Source organism: Petaurus breviceps, unplaced genomic scaffold (genome assembly GCF_028583685.1).
Source record: "Petaurus breviceps papuanus isolate PSGF00001 unplaced genomic scaffold, PetGlider_PUasm1.0 178, whole genome shotgun sequence".
Taxonomy (NCBI): domain Eukaryota; kingdom Metazoa; phylum Chordata; class Mammalia; order Diprotodontia; family Petauridae; genus Petaurus; species Petaurus breviceps.
The window spans coordinates 19,686,242-19,705,635 of NW_027185777.1; the positions used below are offsets into that span (position 1 = coordinate 19,686,242).

The following is a 19,394-nucleotide window of genomic DNA, read 5'->3' on the forward strand; positions in this document are numbered from 1 at the left end:
AATGAGATCCATGATTATTCATGTAGAAGTAACATATAGTGGTGATAAGGGGATGTTGTCCAGATTTTTTTTCTGTCAGGTCAAGCACTGTTTCTCCACTCTAAGAAATAATATTAAGAAGCATATAATTCTCTTTAAGTATTTTTTTAAAGCTCTGAACTCCTAGAAAGAGATAGTGTTTTTGATAATATATCTCAGTATTAGATCTCTCTCTTATCTAGATATGTTTCTTTTCTTAGTTCTTCCTTACAAAATGTATTCCCCATAAGAACAACTCCAACTATAAAATGCCAGTGATTGGTAATTTTTGTAAAGACAAAGTCAATATCTGAAACATAGAAAGGTAAACATTCTCTCTACCTCCACCCCTCCATGCCCGGAGGAAAACATTTCAGACTCCTATAGAGGAGCTGGGAAGGGTGGGAAAGAAGACAACCAATTACCACACTGAAGTCTATAGTTTGGTGGGGCTAGGGGTGGTTTTAGAAACACAGTTTCTGTCCTGACACTGGTCATGTCAGATCAACCCAAGCAGCTTTGCCCCAGAGTCCTGGTCCCTTTCTTGGTGACAGTTATGCTTGCCTATGCCCTCTCCTCTCTCAGCCCCATGGTGTTTCTTTGTCCAACCCTCAGTTCAGCCCATCAGGAGCTCTGCAAATCTCTCTTCTAAACTCAGTGAACTGGCTTTTAAAGATCACCTTTATGCATGACATATCATTCTTTGAAGTCAGCTTAACATCTCACTATATGGCTTCTCTTCCATGATTAGGTCAGTGAAAAGCTAACACTTACACTCACAAGAGATAATGCTGGTACACTATAAAGCAAAACCCAAGTAAATGAAGAAAGCATATTAGATTGTCTTGATTATGATATGCAGTTGGATAAGAAGTCCATCAAGTTGGTCCATCAGTACAAATATTTTGGACAGGCTTTTGAAAGAGAAGATGAGCTGGACTCAAGATTGAATGGAAGAAAAAGAGTGGTCTGGATCACATATGGGAAATCATGTAGCACTGTCAATGATCGTGGTCACAAAAGCCAATATTTTTAACACCAACATTCTCCGGGCTATACAGCTGTAAGCCATAGAGCAGCACAGTCTTAGAAGACAAGAAAATTTATGTGACCCCAAAATGAGTGAAAATAAGCTCAGCAAATGCTACTGAAAATATATCATAAACTTATATGATGGAAAAGAAGGCAGACTGGTCATGTAAAGCAAAGGTGTCCAACCTGGGGCAGCCCACAACACTCCCAGGATTAGTGCAAATCAGATTAAAATGTTAATTGGGAAAATTAATCCCAATAAGTTAAAGTAAAATAAAACATATATTATGTTTAAAATATATTAAATTTTTAAAATGAAATCAATATGTGACCTGCAGGCATCCTCATGTATGAATTAGTGGCCCTCATTCCTATGTCAGTTTGACATCACTGATGCAGACAGTGAAGGCCGAGTATTACATATACTCTGCTGGTAGCCAAAAGTATCAAAAGACCACAAAAAAGGCCTCCAGTGTGGCAGGTAAATGACTCACCAAGGAATTATTGAAAATTATTGTTGTTTGGTTTTTTCAGTCATGTCTGACTCTTTGTGACCCTATTTGGGGTTTTCCTGAAAAAGATACTAGGATGGTTTACCATTTCTTTCTCTGCCTCATTTTACATATGAGGAAAGAGGTTAACAGGGTTAAGTGACTTGCCCAGGGTCACATAGCCAATAAGTGTCTGAGACTAGGTTTGAATTCATGAAGATGAGTCTCCCTGATTGCATGCCCTGTGCTCTATCCACTGTGACACCTAGCTGCCCCATTACTGAAGGACCCTGGATCAAAATCATACCAGATGAGAAGCAAGGATGAATCAGAAGATCATAGAGTTAAAAGGGGCTAGTTGTTTAGTCAAAAAGCATTCATTAAGTGCCTACTCTATGCCAGGTACTGTGGAACTTGAAGGTTCCTTAGTGGGCATCTCATCCAATCCCTTCATTTTACAGAAGAGGAAATGGAAGCCCATAGAAATTAAGCGACTTGTCCAACATCACATAGATGGCAGAGGAAGGATTTCATCTAATCTCTTCATTGTACAAATGATGGAAAAGCCTAGAATGATTAAATGCTTGCCTATGGTAGGCAACCAGGGTACCCAGTTTCAGAGCCAAGAGTCAGGTCCTTTGACTTCAATTCTCCAACACTTTCCATTCCACCATACTGCCTCACTGCCTAGAGTGTGCCAAGAGAGGAGGCACCACTGTCAATGAGTTCCAAATAGAACCTGAAGCATCAGTGCCAGACTACTCAAAGCTATTGATCTTTTCACTGCTATTAGATGGACTGAAGTTATGTTATTGCCACAAATTTGTCTGTAAAACTCAATCTTATACATATGCTTCATTTGGAAATAAACACTGTCAGTACTTAAAATCTTTAATGACTTTTATTCAAGATCTGAGAGTCTTCTAGTCAACTCTTGATTATCTCTAGATGGATCATCCCTTATGGATTAAATTTAAAAAGTTGAGTGTCTACTACATATTCATAACTCTGTTAAACATTGGGAATATACCTAAGTGCTTACAGTGTATAAGGTATGGATGTTTCCCACGTGTAGCGCTGGGAAATATAGGGATGAATAAGATATACTCCCTGCCCTCAGTCTCCCCAACTGTAAAATAAGATTAGATAAAATCTCTAAGGTCCCTTTCAATTCTAATAATCTATAAATCAAGAAGATCACCAATCTATTTAGAGAGACATGTAAGTAATTGTTGCACAAATTATAAGGTGTCCTGGAAATTCAAAGAATGTTGCTGCTACCAAGAAGTAGCAGCAAGTACTTCTGCCTGGATTGTGCAGAGGGGAGTGGTACAGAAGGGAGGGGACATCAGGAAGGAGAGGATGATCTCAGCTTGGTCTCTCATTATTTAAATATAATTTTTAAATGAGAAGAAATTAGAAAAGTAGGGGAAAAGTAGGGGAAGTTGTAGGATTTAGAGCAGGAAGCAATCTAGTCTCATTTTACAGATGGAAAATCTGAGAGCCAAGAGAAATTAAGTGACTTACACAGTCAAGTAATAAATAATGATGATGATTATGACAACGATTCACATTTATAAACCACTTTATGGTTTATAAAGAGCTTTTCTCATGACAACTCTGTGAGGTATGGAGGTTAATTACTATCATCCCTATTTTTACAGATGAGCAGAACCAAGATTTGAATCTAGGGTACTTTGAATCAAAATATTCTTTGCATTCAGGGCAAAAGAGATTGAATGAGCAAAGACAGAGAGACAGAAAAAAGCAGAAGTAGTTCAGGGAATGATAACTAGTCTGGCTTTGTAAGGGCATAGAGTACGTGAAGGAGAAGAGTATGAAGAAACTAGGCTGGATCCAGTGAGTGAAAAACCTTGACTAATTTGGGCTTCTTTGGGTAGGCAGTGAGGATACCCTGAAGGGTTCTGAAGAAAAGAGAATCATGATTAGGGCAGTACGTTAGGTTTACTCTGGATTAGAGAGTAGAGTGCAGTGAAACTGGAGTCAGGGAAGACCTTTAGAAGGCCATCAAACAGTACAGATGAAAAGTAGAAGAGGATCTGAACACAGAAGCGGAAACAGAAGAGGAGCGCTTGAATCAAAAGATGGTGTAGGGACAGAATCAAGAGGGCTCTGCAACTGATTTTGTTTCGATGGGGGTGGGGAATGTTGTGAGGGAAAGGGAGGAATCAAGGGTGATGATGAGGCTTTTGGCTTGTGAGATTGGGAGAATGTGGGCCATAATGAGAAATAAATTAGGAAAAAGGAACAGGATTGGGGAAACAAGGATAACGTTGGTTGGACAGTTGAATTTAAGGCACCAGTGAAACATGCAAGTGGAGATGTCAAGAAGTGTAGAAGACCTGCATCGTGGGGAGATGTTGGGGTTGGAGATAAAGATGTGGCAGTCATCCATCCAAAGCTGAGCTTTGTCCTAAGTGACTCACCCTTGGGAGTGCATGAGTGTCCTAAAAGAGAGACAAGTTGACTGACATTTATGTAGTGCTGTTAAGTTTGCACAGCCCTTTATACACATCATATCATTTCAACTTTACTACCGTGTTTCCCCGATAATAAGACCTATCCTGAAAATAAGCCCTCCCCTTACTGTGTAAGATTCCTCTAAAATAAGCCCTTCCCCGAAAATAAGCCCTATTGAGATTGCTACTGTAGTGAAGGTGATCCCCTGCGTTACACGCTACATTACGGTACCCTCTGTATGCACCGTCCCCCCCGCCCCGGGTGAAACACATGCCGCGCTCCGAGCTGCATCCAATCAGAGCTGCAGCAGTGAGCGCGTCATCCTATTCTCCCCCAGTGATTTGCTTATTGAATAAAGGTACATTTTTTTGTTCACATTTACCTGTTTATTAAAATTGCTGTCAATGTTCATTAAAATAAGCCCTCCCCTGAAAATAAGCCCTCTGGTGTTTTTCTGTGAAAAAAAAATTAATAAGACAGTGTCTTATTATCGGGGAAACATGGTATGTACACTTGGCCATGACCATTATCCTCCCACATAAACTGTGGCAACCCATTTTCCATGAGAAAACCCAAACCCAGTCTAGATCAGAGGTGTCAAATGTGTGGCCCAAACCAGATTAAGATGTAACTGGGAAATATTTAACAAACTAAATAAAATATTTAACATTTAAATGTTTATTGTTAAAATTAAATATTTAAATTATTTATAAAATTAAATTAATTTAAAATTAAAGCAAATTAAATATTTTAAAAAACTAGAAAATATTGTCTTGTGATTTCCTAAATCAATATGGCTTCACTTGCAGGGATCTATTTCTATTTGGTTTTGATTCCACTGGATAAGAACTCTGCTTCAGGTTGCAGGTAATTCCCCAGTGAAGTGTTTCTCTCATCCAGCAAGAGCACTGCTCAGACAGGCACAACTCTTTCTACATTCTTAAAAATAAATGCCACCTGTGTCTGGGTTAACAGAAAAAGCACAGAACTGGATCTGAAAGACCAACTAATGGACTTTGCCCAAGGAAGGTTAGTGTCCCCTTCTATCATCCTGAGAAAATGGGTGGAAACACAACCAGAGGTTCCTGTGATGTAACAACTGAGGAAAAACATGGGAGGTAACTTTCAAGAAAGTGTGCCTGTCACTGATATAATTGCACCTCCCTGGTCTACACTACCCCTGCCAAACTATTCAACCCAAAGTCCAGGAAGCTGACTTCATGGTAGTCCTGATATAGATGGCAGCAGGAAGATCTCAAATGTGCCCCCTCTTGCCATTTTGCCCTGAAATGCCCCATTCTCAGTAGTCTACAAATTTGGGGGGTACATTTTAGCTTATCATTATTTGTGTATAATTACAAATATATTTACTATTCTATCATTATACAAATATATACCCTCATATTACCTTATTTTGTTTTGTTTTAGTCTGAACTTGTGATTTCACAGACATAGTTTCTGCAAAGAAACTCTCCTAGTGCCTATCAGCAAACTGTCTGCAATTTTTAACCTTCAAGTGGTACCAAGATTAGGTGACTTTCCTACGGCCACATGCCAGCACGAATCAGGGGATGGGTTTGCTCCCCAGTACTCCTGACTCCACAGCCAGCCCTCTGTTGATGACATCACATCGCTTCTTTATTCCACATTGCTATTCATCTACCATAGATCGAGTTCCCAAGGATGCCACTCACATCATGTTTTCCGGTTCTGTTGCACATGCACCAACTGCTTTTGTAACATTCACAAGAAGAGCCTGGTTTGTTCCAACAAGCAAATTAACAAGTGGTTGAATGCCACCACATCTCCGGATAATAACTCGGTTTTCCTGTTCTTGACAACATTCTCCCAGAGCTCCAACCACATTCACAAGCACTTCTTCGGGCTGGTCAGTCAGAAGTCCTACCAAGGTTTCAATAGCCTTGTACTCTCGAAACCTAAATTGTAAGTTGAAAAGAGAGAACATCAAAATATTTCTGTAGTATTATTTTAAGAAAATATTTTTTTCCATTTTAGAAGATTTGCATTTAAATTCTTAGATGAACTAAACATTTAAAAATGTTCAGTGAAATTCAATCACGTACTCAAGTTCATTATCATCATATATTTAAATCTGACACTTGCTATATTCTATTTGTTCAGATTCAATTAATAATTTAAATAGCAGTGGTTTAAATCACTTCAGTTAAATATTCATCTCAAAAGAGCTTAGAAAGATAGAATAATTACTGATGGTGACCTCAATGTCTGAGCTAGGTGTTACAGAAGATAGAGCTTTGGAGAGAGTCAGGAAAACAGGAGTCCAAATCAGGCCTTAGACACTTACTAGCTAGACAAGTCACTTAACCTCTGTCTACCCCAGTTTCCTCAACTGTAAAATGGGGATAATAAGATAATAATACTTCCCAGGTGGTACAGTGAACAGAGTGTTGGGGCTAAAGTCAGGAAGACTCATCTTCCTGAGTTCAAATGCAGCCTTAGACACTTACTGTGTGACCCTAGGCAAGTCACTTAACCCTGTTTGCCTCAGTTTCCTCATCTGCAAAATGAGCTGGAGAAGCAAATGGCAAATCACTGCAGTATCTCTACCAAGAAAATCCCAGATGGGGTCACAAAGAGCTGAACATGACTGAAAAATGACTAAACAACAACAACAAACACCTCCCAGGGTTGTTGTGAAAATAAAATGAAATAACATTTGTAAAGTGCCTGGGACACAGTAAGTACATAATCAATGCTTTGTCTCCATCCTCCTCTAGTCACCTTATTTCAGGTTAAACATAAGCAGAGATGCCCACTTTAAATAGAAGGTAAAAACACATTAGATAGAAATTAAACTTGTGAATTGTCCATTTTTTAAACAAATTATAACACATTTGGATGAAAATTTTATAAAGGTTGACCATTAGCATATATACATATAATTTATATAGATGCTATATGTATGTATATAATTTATACATATATACACATATACAATTACTAATATACACTAATAGACAGTACAGATCAGTGGTTTATAACCTGGCAACTATTAACTTTTAAAAAATTGGTTTTATTACTATTTTAACATAATTAGTTCCTCCCTAATCCTATGGATTTTATGTATTAAAAAAACACTATTCTGAGAAGGGATCTACAGGTTTTATCCGACTGCCAGAGGCATCCATAATACAAAAATGGTTAAGAACTCCAACTCTAGATGGAAAATAAGTTTGGTACAGAATTGAACAGGGGGAGAGCTGGATGGATTACCTTCAGGAAATTGCAAAGCTCCTTTAATGACCCCAAGCTTCCAATGAAAGCAAAGGCCCATCTTTAAAACACCAACATTCCAGCAATATGGCAACAAGACATGGAACACAACAGACTATGAAGAATAAAAAAATGAATATTATGCTGATGGGAAATGAGCATTTCCCATACAAGGAAATTACACCAGGGATGGAGAAAACCTTCCTTTTAAAACTATTCTATTATCTTTCTCATCATGATAACTAGCATGTTTCTAAATCTGATTTATGAAAGACAAATATACCATATATGTTGTACTTTGAAAATGAAAAATTAATCTCAAGCTTCCAACAGTTGCTTAAGAATAGACCTGAAGAGTCAAGTTAAAGACCTAAAGAGTAGACCTAATAGTAGAGATAACATAGTAGTTAATAAATAGTAATATATAATAATAGTAGTTAAAAAAATAATCACAGTAAATAAAAATGCCTCTTAAACTTTATCTATATTTAATTTTTTACTTATTAAACATATTTGAAAATATGTATCTAAGAATAATATTTTTCTGCTAGCTATTTCTATGGATCAATAGGAATTAATGAACATTTTGACTTTTCCACAACCATCATTTCCCATCCCTCCTCCCTAAAAGTGCCCAGGTTCCAAATCTTCATCAGGGAAAGTTGAGGCATTTCTGAATTCAAAAGGCTGCCTGCCCACAGAGCCAAGCAGTATATTTACCCAGTCAGCGTACACCAGTAGTTACCTTGGCCCTAGGGAAGGAAAATTTCCCCATGTGGAGGAATCATTGCTAGGGTGGGCTCCTACAGTGCCAAGAATTCCTTTTATTAGCAGGTTAGCCCAGGGTTGACCTGCTGGGCAGGTATATAATGACCTGAGACTTATCTCTATATTTAGGAAATATTACATTAGGAGAAGGCATGTTAATCTCTATGAAGTTTTCACTCAAAATTAAATGCTTCATCCTTACTTCGTGACATTCTCCTTGCAGATCGCGCATTTCCATATGGCTCCTGTGACTGCGGCTAGTCGTTCTTTATTATCTGTATTATTAAGAAGGGCTGCAAGGGGCTTAAGGCCACCATGCTGCCTAACCAGGTCCCGAGTTTCTTCATCTTCAGCACACTAGACAAAAGCACCAAGGGCAAAAGCTCCTATTAGATATTAACAAATTATATAATCTATTAACATTCCTCATTAGTTGAAAAAGTAACTCTAGTAGTTATAAAATTTCCTATCCTATGGCTTCTTCCTCCTGCAGAGTCTGAAAAGGGAGCACCATCTTTCCCTGCAGGGAGGTGATAGTGTGAATCACTATTAAAGGTCTGTATTTAAGTCAGCTAGAGGACTTGAGTCACAAAGACCTGAGTTCAAATTCTGTCTCAGACATGTGATCCTAGACAAGACACTTAACCAATTCTGGATCTGTTTCCTCATCTGTAAAATGAAGGGGCTGGGATTAATGACATCCAAGGTCTCTTCCATTACTAACTATAATTCTTTCAGATCTACAACTATGCTTCCCACTTAACAGACTCTGGGAAGACATAGTACTTTCTGCTTCCTTACCGATTCACCTCAGAATTCAGTTCTATGCTATGCTTCCATACAGAGGGAAATGAGCCAATCTTACCACTGCCCCCTACACATGCAGCAATCATTATCAACAAAATCCCCATCAGCAAAACCTGGTCAGAACTTTCATATACCATGATAGTATATTGCAGTGGGAAAAGGCTGTGATTGGAGGCAGAGGATCTGAGTTCAAATCTTTGCTCTGTATGGCTTTTAGGAAGTTATTTCATATGTATCTGGGTCTCTCAGTGCCTTCCTCTATAAAATGACAGTGTTGGATCTGATGGTCTTTTCCAACTCTACATCTATTATCCTATGACCTAAGCATTACTCAGTATTAAAAAAGGATGACCTCTCAAGTCTCTTCTGTTTCTTTTATGAACTTTGAGAATGGAGGATTAACTCTATTTTATTTTTGCTTTTTTCAGAGGGGGGAAGGTAGGGCAATTGGGGTTAAGTGATTTGCCCAAGGTCACATGGCTGGTTTTGTGTTAAGTGTCTGAGGTCGTATTTGAACTCAGGTCCTCCTGAATCCAGGGCCAGTGCTCTATTCACTGTGCCACCTAGCCACCCTGGAGGGCTAATTCTTATGGGAGTCTAGGAAAGCCTAGCTAGCAAAATTCAGTAATCTGCCCGAGTGTTCCACAGTGTCTCAGTGATAGAGTATGTGGACCTTTTGGTTCCAATTACAGACTTTCATCTTTCATTCTTAAATACCCTATCACATTTTAGTCCAATATTGGAAATAAAATTAATGAACATTTTGTGATCAACTGACTCTTCTCCCAGGTTATATAAGCCATAAATAATAAAAAGTGGTGCTTAGGAAGTATACTCAAAAGGAAATTGAAAGCTAGGCCTCATATATAATGCAAAGGCATAAAAGTTATATTCTATTGGTATCTCCTGGTTTCAGCATTCATGATGAAAGTGGAAAGATCATTGGCCTTGGAGTCAGAGGACCTGTATTCAAAGTCATCTGATGCTTGCTACCTGTGTGACCTTGGAAAAATCACTTTACCTCTCTGGGCCTCAGTTTCCTCATCTGTAAAATGAGGGGATTAAACTAAATAGCCCCTGAGATTCCTTTCAGCTCTAGACCTACCATCCAAGATTTGTGTTATGAATAGCAAACTTAATATTTTTGCAAGTGTTTCATGGAATCCAAATTATAGGCTATTATACAAGTGCCTCATTATAAATTAAGCAGAATTACCAATCTTTACATCTAATAATCATTGTCAATGACACACAGTGGGCACATGGCAGATTTCAAGGATATTTTAATCCCTCTCCTACTTATTTATGTACCTTTTCTAATGGCTTCTTTTAGGCTCAAATAGCATTTTACTTTCCACCCACTTAACTACTTTAGTTGATGTTATGTCAAGGGCCACTTCCTCTAAGAAACCTGACCTGATTAGATGGGAAGTAACTCATTAATGTTTCAAAGAACATATTTACTTTCCACCATCTTTCCCCTACCTGACAAAAAAAATTCATGTTTAAAAAATAAAAGAATAAAATAAGGGAACAAAAAATAAATACACATGTATTTGTTCTCATTAGAATGTATTTCCAAAGCTATTGTAAAAGACACAGTTTTAACAGAGGTAAAGACAGAGAAAGAAAAGGGAGGAAGAAAGGGAGAAGGGGGGGAGAGACAGAGAGAAACAGAGAGAGTTTAATAAAGTAAAAATGTATATAGAGCTTTTAAAACACCATAAACTTGTACTTGAGGATTCTATAGCACTTATTTATAATAAAATAAAATATTTTAGCAGTTCAGGAAACTTTAAGATTTTAAATTGCAGAATAGGTGTTGAGTGGTAGTTTCCTCACTGGGAGCTTCCTATATTGATGAAATCATGACAAATTTTACTAGACAAAATTTACTAAATTACAAATTTTACTATATCTATCATGTTCACAATAATTCCTTTAATTTATTGAATTTAAAACAATCTCTACTCTACAACAATACATTATTTTATATGTTATAGTTCATTTATAGTTTTTATATTTAAAATAAAAATTAAATCAATATAGTGCTTTTTAATGTCCCACAGAAAACACCTCTTAGAAATACAAATATCAATCAAATCTTCACCTTAAGTAGGTTAGTGGGCTATCACATTGGTGTACTCTTATCTGTTTAAGGGATCTGTTTAAGGCTAAATTTAACCTGAAGAACAGAAGAATGGAGGCAGGGAGGGGGAGGGGCAAGAGCATACTAGTTCCACTCCAGTATCTGAACAGCTCTCACATAGAAGTACTAACTTGTTCTTTAGAGTTCCTTAGGGCAGACCCTATGGTGAAGGGTGAAAGTTGAAAAAAGTTGAATTTAGGTTGACTCCTAGCACTTGGAGCTGCCCTAAAGGGTGGAATAGGTTTCCTGAGAGAGTCAGTGGGTTCTCCTTCTTTGGAAGCTTCCCTCCAAAGGCTGGATGACCACCCATCAGGGAATATTATGGTGGGGTTCCTTTAAAGCACACGTTGAACTTGGTTGGCTGATGAGGTCCTTTCTAGCTATAAAATTCTATGAATCTAACCAGTCCCAGCTGGGAAGGTCATTGGTCACACCTGATAGATGGCCATGGCACAATGCTCCTGAAGCACCTCATTTTCACTACTCAGGTTTTTCACCAGATTTTCAATTATCCGCTCTGCTTTGATGGCTGCACGGTAGTGTTCCTAAAAATAGAAGTTAAAATACAATTTTATCTCATATACATATATGTCATATGCATTTGTGGACAGTAATTAAAAAGTCAGTGAAATTTTATCAGAAAATAAATTTTTTTTAAAAAAAATTTAGCTCCCACATCAGTTGTACAACTGATTTTTTTTTAGTAAAATATTTGTCATGGGCTCCCACTAAAAATTTTGTCAGGCCAGATCCTGGGAGGGGATGAAGTTAAAAAAAAATCTCTACTGGTAGCTAGTAGTCATCTGCTGCTCTTGGGCTACAGTGACATTCTTAACCCCTCCCACATATTATATTAGAAGAGTATTGTGAAAATTCCTGTTGTACTCCCTCACCTTATACATTTAGCCCAGTTCTCCTATTTCACTGACAGTAGTCTGTTATGAAAACAGAGCATTTGATAAGAGACCATTATGCAGACTGCCCAATTTTCATTTTCTGCATTTGTGGTAGGAAATCAGAATTTGAATAAAAATTTATAAATATTTTGTTAAACTACTTCATCAAATTTTCTTGAATTAAAACCCAATCCTTCTGATGGAAATTTCACTTTCCAGTTGAGCGGTATATAAATTTTGTGTTCATCTGGGGCTTTGGGGCTTCCCAGTAAGAACTTAGTTAATTTGGAAAAATCTGATTTTAACAGAGCTCAGTATTAAATGGACTTAGATGCCTACCATTACCACCCAAATACTACTTTACAAAGCTAAAAACCCAATATAAAATAATAAGCAAATGCTAATACTTTTCCCTAGAACAGTATAATAAAAGTTTCCCACTATTGTTTGACCAGAGCTATAACTGGGAATACTTTCACCCAGTGTAAAAGGCAAAAAAAAGGTATCCCGGGCTGGGGGAGGAGGAAGACACTTTCCAGACACTGGGGTAGAAAATCATAAATAACTCACAATTCTTGCTACCTAGGTGCTATTTAGGCTGTGTGTGGCTGGTTCGAGGGTCCTGGGATGACGGGCAGTACTGGTGGAGAAGAGTTCCTCTTCTATTCACTTGTCCCTCCCCGCAACCATCACTCTGGGTATTGGCATGTTTGAAGAAGAGTTACAGCCATGTGTGGAAGCAGTTAATCTCAGGAGTCTGTCATCACTCATCTATGCACGATGGGTGCTTCTCCTATGACTGCCTAAAGCGTTGACTCAGGGCATGAGTTCTCCAGATTGGTTGGCTTCACATAAATTTGGCAGTGCCTGGTAATGTCTGCCCTGGTTGCTCTGGCCTGGTTACAAGTCTAGTCTTTACTTATAACATCCTAATCTGACAGTCTTCCAAGAGAATTTCAATTACTTGATATAGTATGGATATAGGTTACCCTACAATGTTCTGCCAAAAGGTGAGCTCATTACAATAAAATGCAATCTCCAAAAATTTTAGTATATCCAATAATTATCTTGAATATGAACCACAGACATCTATCCAAAAACCTCTCTATAATCATTGCAATATATTTTTTAAAGTTCAAGGAACCTTGAACTTTCTTCACTCTATAGTAAGTGACAGCAAGGTGGACAAATTTGGTGCAGTATACCTCTGATGCACATTCTTGCAGGGTCCCTACAACAGGAATTAGCATGTTCTCATGTGAAGATTTCAGCAAGCGAGCCAAGAGAGGGATGCCCCCAGCTTTCCGAATGGCTTCTTTGTTTGCATGGCTCTTACTGCAGCTCCACAGTGCCAAAGCCCCACATCGGGCCACTTCTACATCCTTGGTCTCATACAGGCAATGGCGGTGCATTGGCTCTGTTTTGCTCTGGGCATAGTCCAGCAGCTCAACCTGAAAGAACAGGTAAGTCTTTCCGTCCATCTAATAATAACCCTGCAGTTCAGTAGTACAAATACTGTCATCCCCATTTTATGGATAAAGGAACCAAGACTGAGACAGGTTAAGGACATACAAACAACTAGAAAATGTTGGAGGCTCTTCAGAATTCTAATTCTGAATCTAGCGATTGCTCCATATTTCTACAAACATAATTCAATAGCCATAAAGTCACCAATATTACTGCCATCAGTAATAAGTACATTTAAGAATTTACAATGTGCTAAATAGCTGCCAGTAAAAAGAAAATACAAAATTATGGGAGGTAACTATATATTCTCTCCCAGAAGGAGTTCCATTCCATTAAGGTTCTACATCCTTCATGCAATACTTTTAAATATAATCATCATATTTATGCAATATGATTGATTCTAGCAAGTGAGAAACTCATGTTAGTTAAGAGCAATGCAGAGATTTCTGAGATGTTTACCAACTTTCCCCGAGGGAAAAATTATGCAGAAGGTGGTGATGTTAACAATGAGTAAATAACACTTGTCAGCACCAGAGATGCCGATGGTATGCAGGAAGCACAAAAGGCACAATTCTGGCTCAGCACGTTTGCACCTGCTCTTCTGAGTCGCTGATAATTCGGATCTTTTAGCTAATGTTGATGAGAAGAATAACGTGAAGCCACTGGGTATAGTAGCTACTTATTCATCTCACATCAGGTATTATAAAACTCAAAAGAAGAGTGCTGCCCATTTCTCGATGTCCCCTTCACCTATGCAGCTGCCTCAGTTCACCAAAATTATCTAGTATGCCAGCGCTGAACCTGAACGGCAGTTTTGATGTCTGGTGAGACAGTAGGATCCGAAGGGAAGTTTTCTTTAAACTCGTCTCTTCTCTCCTTGTTGGTTGTGTTATATGTGTCTTGTTCAAGCAAACCATCTCTAGGTGAGCTACAGCATCTAATAATTATTCTCAATCATAAAATATTTTTGATAATAAACATTACATCCTTCACATTAAATGAAAAGTTCATAATAGTGTTACACTTGGAATAAGATTATTCTGAGAATGAAAAATCTATAAAATTAAATTTAAAATTAGTAAATTAATCATTTTAATTAGTAAATTTGTCAGTAAAATTAATTACAAGCATTTTTAATGTTTAGAGTTTTAAAAAATATTTTATCAGTAACTTACATATTAAACACTGTTCCAATCAACTAATGTTGGTTAATTCAATTAATTTAACGTATTAAGTATCATAACAGTTTGATCACTCTTACCCTTATCATGATTTTTTGTTTGTCCATTCATTCTTATCCACTTTTCCTCTCATATAATTCACAGTGTTTATTCGTATATGGCTACTTACTTTTTTGGCTTTGCATTATTTCACAAAGGTCTTTTAGATTTCTTCCTATTCCTCATATTTGTCAGTGTGAATGGAATTATGGTTTTCCATTCTATTACTCTTCCCCTAAGCTTGAGAATGCAGTTGCTTCCAGTTTTTTGCCATTCATATGCTCTGAAAATCCTTGAAAAGATAGCTCTTTTAAAATTATTGATAATACTTTCAGAGCACATGGCCAATGATGGAATTATTGGGTCAAAGCATACAATTTATTTTTTATAACTTTTACTGCCAGCTTTTTCTCCAAAAAGGTTCAAGTTTGAAATTCTTTCAACAATGAATTTGTACACCTTTTTCTCTTGCCAGGATTAAATTTCATTGCTCTTTTATTTTTTTTAAAGCAATTGGGGTTAAGCAACTTGCTCAAGGTTACACGGCCAGTTATTTCTGTGTGGGTGTTAAGTATCTGAGCCCAGATTCGATCCCAGGTCATCCCGACTCTGGGGCCGATGCTCTTACTCACTGCACCACCTGGCTGCCCCTAAATTTCATTGCTCTTAATACATACTTATTCATACTCTAACTATTCATCCATTATTGACTAGGAGTTACCACTGGTCATTGTAAACACATATATCTCAGATGCCAAGTTTCATCTGTCATATGACAGATGCTATAAATATCTCCCCAATCTTTTTATCTTTTAATCATCTTTTGTTTGTTGTTACATGAAAGGCAGCATGGCACAGTGGACTTTAAAGGTAAAAAAACCTGAATGCAAATCTCACCTCTTACACATCCTAGCTGTGAGACCCTGGGTAAATCATTTGACCTCAGTGGCCCAAGAAACCCTCTAAAACTAAAATTTGCAGAGAGGGCACTGACCTGCTTTGATAGAGAGTTCTGTATACAAATAAAATGACAAATCCAGTCCCTGTTCCCCATTTCTTATGTTTCATAAGAGTTGTTTTTGTTTTTAATTTCACTAGAGTCAAGCATGTCAAGCATACAGATCACAGGACCTAGAGTCAGGAAGACAGGAGTCAAAACCAGGCTCAGAAACTTACTAACTGTATGATCTTGGAAAAGTCATTTTACTTTCCACTGCTCTAAGCAGCTAAGACTGTGAGTGAGTAGGTGCTGACCTACCTTAGAAGAGCTCCCCACCCCACAGATTTCACAGTTCCTATCCATTTCCCTATCTCTTCTATTTAACTCAAAGGGTTCAACTGAAGTTTTACACAGAAGGAAAGTTTTGGCCATGACCAAAAGTTTGAGAATTACTAGCCTTTCATAGTTGTTTTTGCTATGTTTCTAAACCTAGATTATTGTTGTTGTTCAGTTATTTTTCAGTCATGTACAACTCTTCATGACCGTACCTGATGTTTTCTTGGCAAAGATAGCAAAGTGGTTTGCCATTTTGTTCTCCAGCTAATTTTACAGATGAGGAAACTGAGGCAAGCAGGGTTAAGTGACTTGTCCAAGGTCTCATAGGTAGTAAGTGTCAGGGGCCAGATCTGAACTCAGGGAAATGAGTCCTCCTCACTGTAGACCTGGCACTCTATCCACTGTACCTCCTAGCTGCCTCAAACCCAGCTTAATATATGTTTATTCATTAAAACCACAATATTGCTTAAAGTAATTTTGGTTCATATTTAGGAAGATGATGGAATGAATTAATGAGTAGTGAACATTTCTATATTGCTTTTAAAGAGCAGAAGTTACTTAGGTGGTAGGTAGAGCAAAGGATGCCAAGTGCCAGTGTTGTTAATGTAAATACTTGGGAAAAGATCATATTAAGGAAATATGATTTTAATGGAAAGAATCTTTTAAAACCACACACACACAGAGCTATACCCTGAGAGGTGATAAAATTATACCCTAAGAGTAAATTAGAAATTTTAGGAGGAGAACTCATTTTCAAGCTAAATTAGACCCCAACTAATAAAACATTACTTCAATGAGCTGAAAATAATTGTTTTTATTTCACACCTCAGTAGCATTTAGCCCATTCATCATAATATTTATGCTACTTACCAATTTCTTGATGCCACCATGCTGTCTCACTGTCCTCCGGGCTCTTCTGAAGTTGGCAACATTAGCTATTGTTTCAGCTGCCAAACATTTCAAATTTTTATCCGGAGAATCAAGTATCTTCACCATAATTGGTAAACCTCCAAGGTCAACAATAGTACGTCTGATCTGAGAATTATGGCTAATTTCCTTCAAGATTTTTAATGAACCAATCTAAATGAGGGAAATGTTATAAGCAAAAGATCACTTAAGAATACATGACAAAGTCTATGTTAAAATAATTCCCATGCCAAGGTAAAATATTTTTTCATTTTTGAAGGTAGCTGATCTTTCCAAGCTAATTTCATATTCTTTCCCACCCCACACACTATGATCCAACCAAACTCTTACTTGGTGTCCCACACACAGCCACACACACAGACACAGACACACACACACACACACACACACACACACACACACACACACACCCCTATATTTCCATCTGCCATCTCCTTGCCTTTGTATATACTCTACCTCCTGTGCTTGGAATAAACCATCCTCACTCCTGTCTTAGAATACCCAATGATTTGTTGTTGCTGTCTAGTTGTTTCAATTATGTCAGACCCTTCTTGACCCCATTTGGGATTTTCTTAGCAAAGATCCTGGAATGCTTTGCCATTTCCTTCTCCAGTTCATTTTACAGATGAAAAACTGAGGTAAATGGGGCAAAGTGACTGGTCCAAGGTCACACAGCTAGTAAGTAACTGAAATGGGCTTTTTACTTTAGCCTTCTTGACTCCATGACTAGCCCCCTAGCCATATTGCCACCTAACTCCCTCATAAAAAGTGTAAAAGCAGGTAAAATGGATCCCACACCTCAAGTACTATAGACCTCCTCCTCAAAATTACCTGTATTTATTTTGTATATAGTTTGTATTGATTTATAAATATTATAATTTCCCCAAAACAGAATATAAATCCACCAAGGGCAGGAATTTTTTGTTTTATGTTTTGTTCTTGTCTTTGTAGCCTGAATACAGTTCTTTGAAAACACATTAGACACTTAGCAAATGCTTATTGAATAAATGCTCCATGAGGAACTGTATCATCCTACAAAGCTGAATCAGCCTTGGTACTTAGACCTCACCAGCACTCTTGGTACCCTCTGCCCTTCTGAGGGGAAGGCAAAGCTTCCCCCAAAGGGGGCGCCCAGGCCCGCCATCTCTTCATTTTACTCCTGACTGGTCAATTATGGCCTTGCACCCCATACTTTCCTCACCTGATTCTCAGCTGCTTTTTGTGAGTTGTCTTCACCTCTTTGACTGTAAGCTTCTTGCAGACAGGGATACCATTCAGCACAGTGCTTGACACATAGTGGGCATTTAATAAATGTTAACTGACTGGCTGATAATGAATGAATGAATGATGAATATGTTTTAATAAAGAACTATCCTTTCCATGTTTCCAATCAGGACATAAACTCTATCATGTATATTACTTATTGTCAGACAATACAGGAAAAGAGATGCATCACCCATTGCTAGCAAAGCTACTCACCTTACATTTAATGTCATCTGTATCAAGCAAATTGATTAGGACTTCCAAACCCCCAACATCTCTAATAGCCAACTGACAGGTTTCTTGGGTTAAGTTGAAATCTCTCATTGAACACAATGCGATTACTGTAGCTGTCTGATTTCCTCCCTACAAAATAACATAATATACAACTGTAAATTAACCAAGACCTATTTCTTTCTTTAATATATGAAATTATGTAACATATTTTCACATTAGCCATGTTTACAAAAAAGACAAGAAAAATAAGAAAAGTGAAAAAATATGATTTGATCTGCACTCAGAATTCATCTGTTACTATACATACTTGTGTGTGTCCTTTTTATTTGATGTCTTTGGGATACAGACCAAGTAGTGGTATTGCTGAGTCAAAAGGCATGCACAGCTTTATAGCCTTTTGGGCATAGTTCCAAATTCACTCCAGAATGCTTGTACCATTTCATAACTCTACCAACAGTGCATTAGTATACCTATTTTCCACACCTTTTCAGGCATTTAAGACCATATTTCTATTTTTTTAACATACTAAATTATTATTGGACTACTTCTTTTCATGCACCTTTCATTCTGGCCAAACCATAGAGCCAAACTCAATATTATATCTACCACAATGATGCATTCACTGAAATGGGCCACCATGTCTGGAATGCACTCAACCCTCATTTAATGCTGCTCAAAATGCTTATCTTCATCCAAGGTCAAGTGATATCTCTTTCATGAAACCTTCCCTGGTCCCCCATTGGCTATCTTATATTTACTTCCACTTGGATGAACCAGAGGGTCTTCACCAAGGAGTATATAAAATATAAGAGTGGAGAGATGGGTGTTGAGTGCTACCTTTAATGTTAGACTGAATAATTTATATATATATATATATATATACGTATATATATATGTATATATATGTATATATATATATATTGCTTTTTGGAGAGGGGAAGCCAGGGCATTTGGGATTAAGTGACTTACCCAAGGTCACACGGCTAGTAAGTGTTACCATGTTTCCCCGATAATAAGACACTGTCTTATTTTTTTTTTTTGGACAGAAAAACACCAGAGGGCTTATTTTCAGGGGAGGGCTTATTTTAATGAACATTGACAGCAATTTTA

The 19,394-nt window shown here is 37.6% G+C and overlaps 1 protein-coding gene across 1 annotated transcript in view; it reads right to left on the minus strand.

Moving 5' to 3' along the window:
* The window catches only part of ODAD2 (outer dynein arm docking complex subunit 2), a 217,122-nt gene that overhangs the window by 109,452 nt on the left and 88,276 nt on the right, over nucleotides 1-19,394 (minus strand). Inside the window, exons 11-16 of the mRNA XM_069086371.1 lie at nucleotides 18,267-18,413; nucleotides 16,731-16,940; nucleotides 13,103-13,348; nucleotides 11,436-11,546; nucleotides 8,248-8,402; nucleotides 5,717-5,959 (exon numbers count right to left, since the gene is read on the minus strand). Of these exons, the coding sequence (XP_068942472.1) occupies nucleotides 5,717-5,959; nucleotides 8,248-8,402; nucleotides 11,436-11,546; nucleotides 13,103-13,348; nucleotides 16,731-16,940; nucleotides 18,267-18,413 (1,112 nt within the window). The remainder of the gene's footprint in view (nucleotides 1-5,716; nucleotides 5,960-8,247; nucleotides 8,403-11,435; nucleotides 11,547-13,102; nucleotides 13,349-16,730; nucleotides 16,941-18,266; nucleotides 18,414-19,394) is intronic.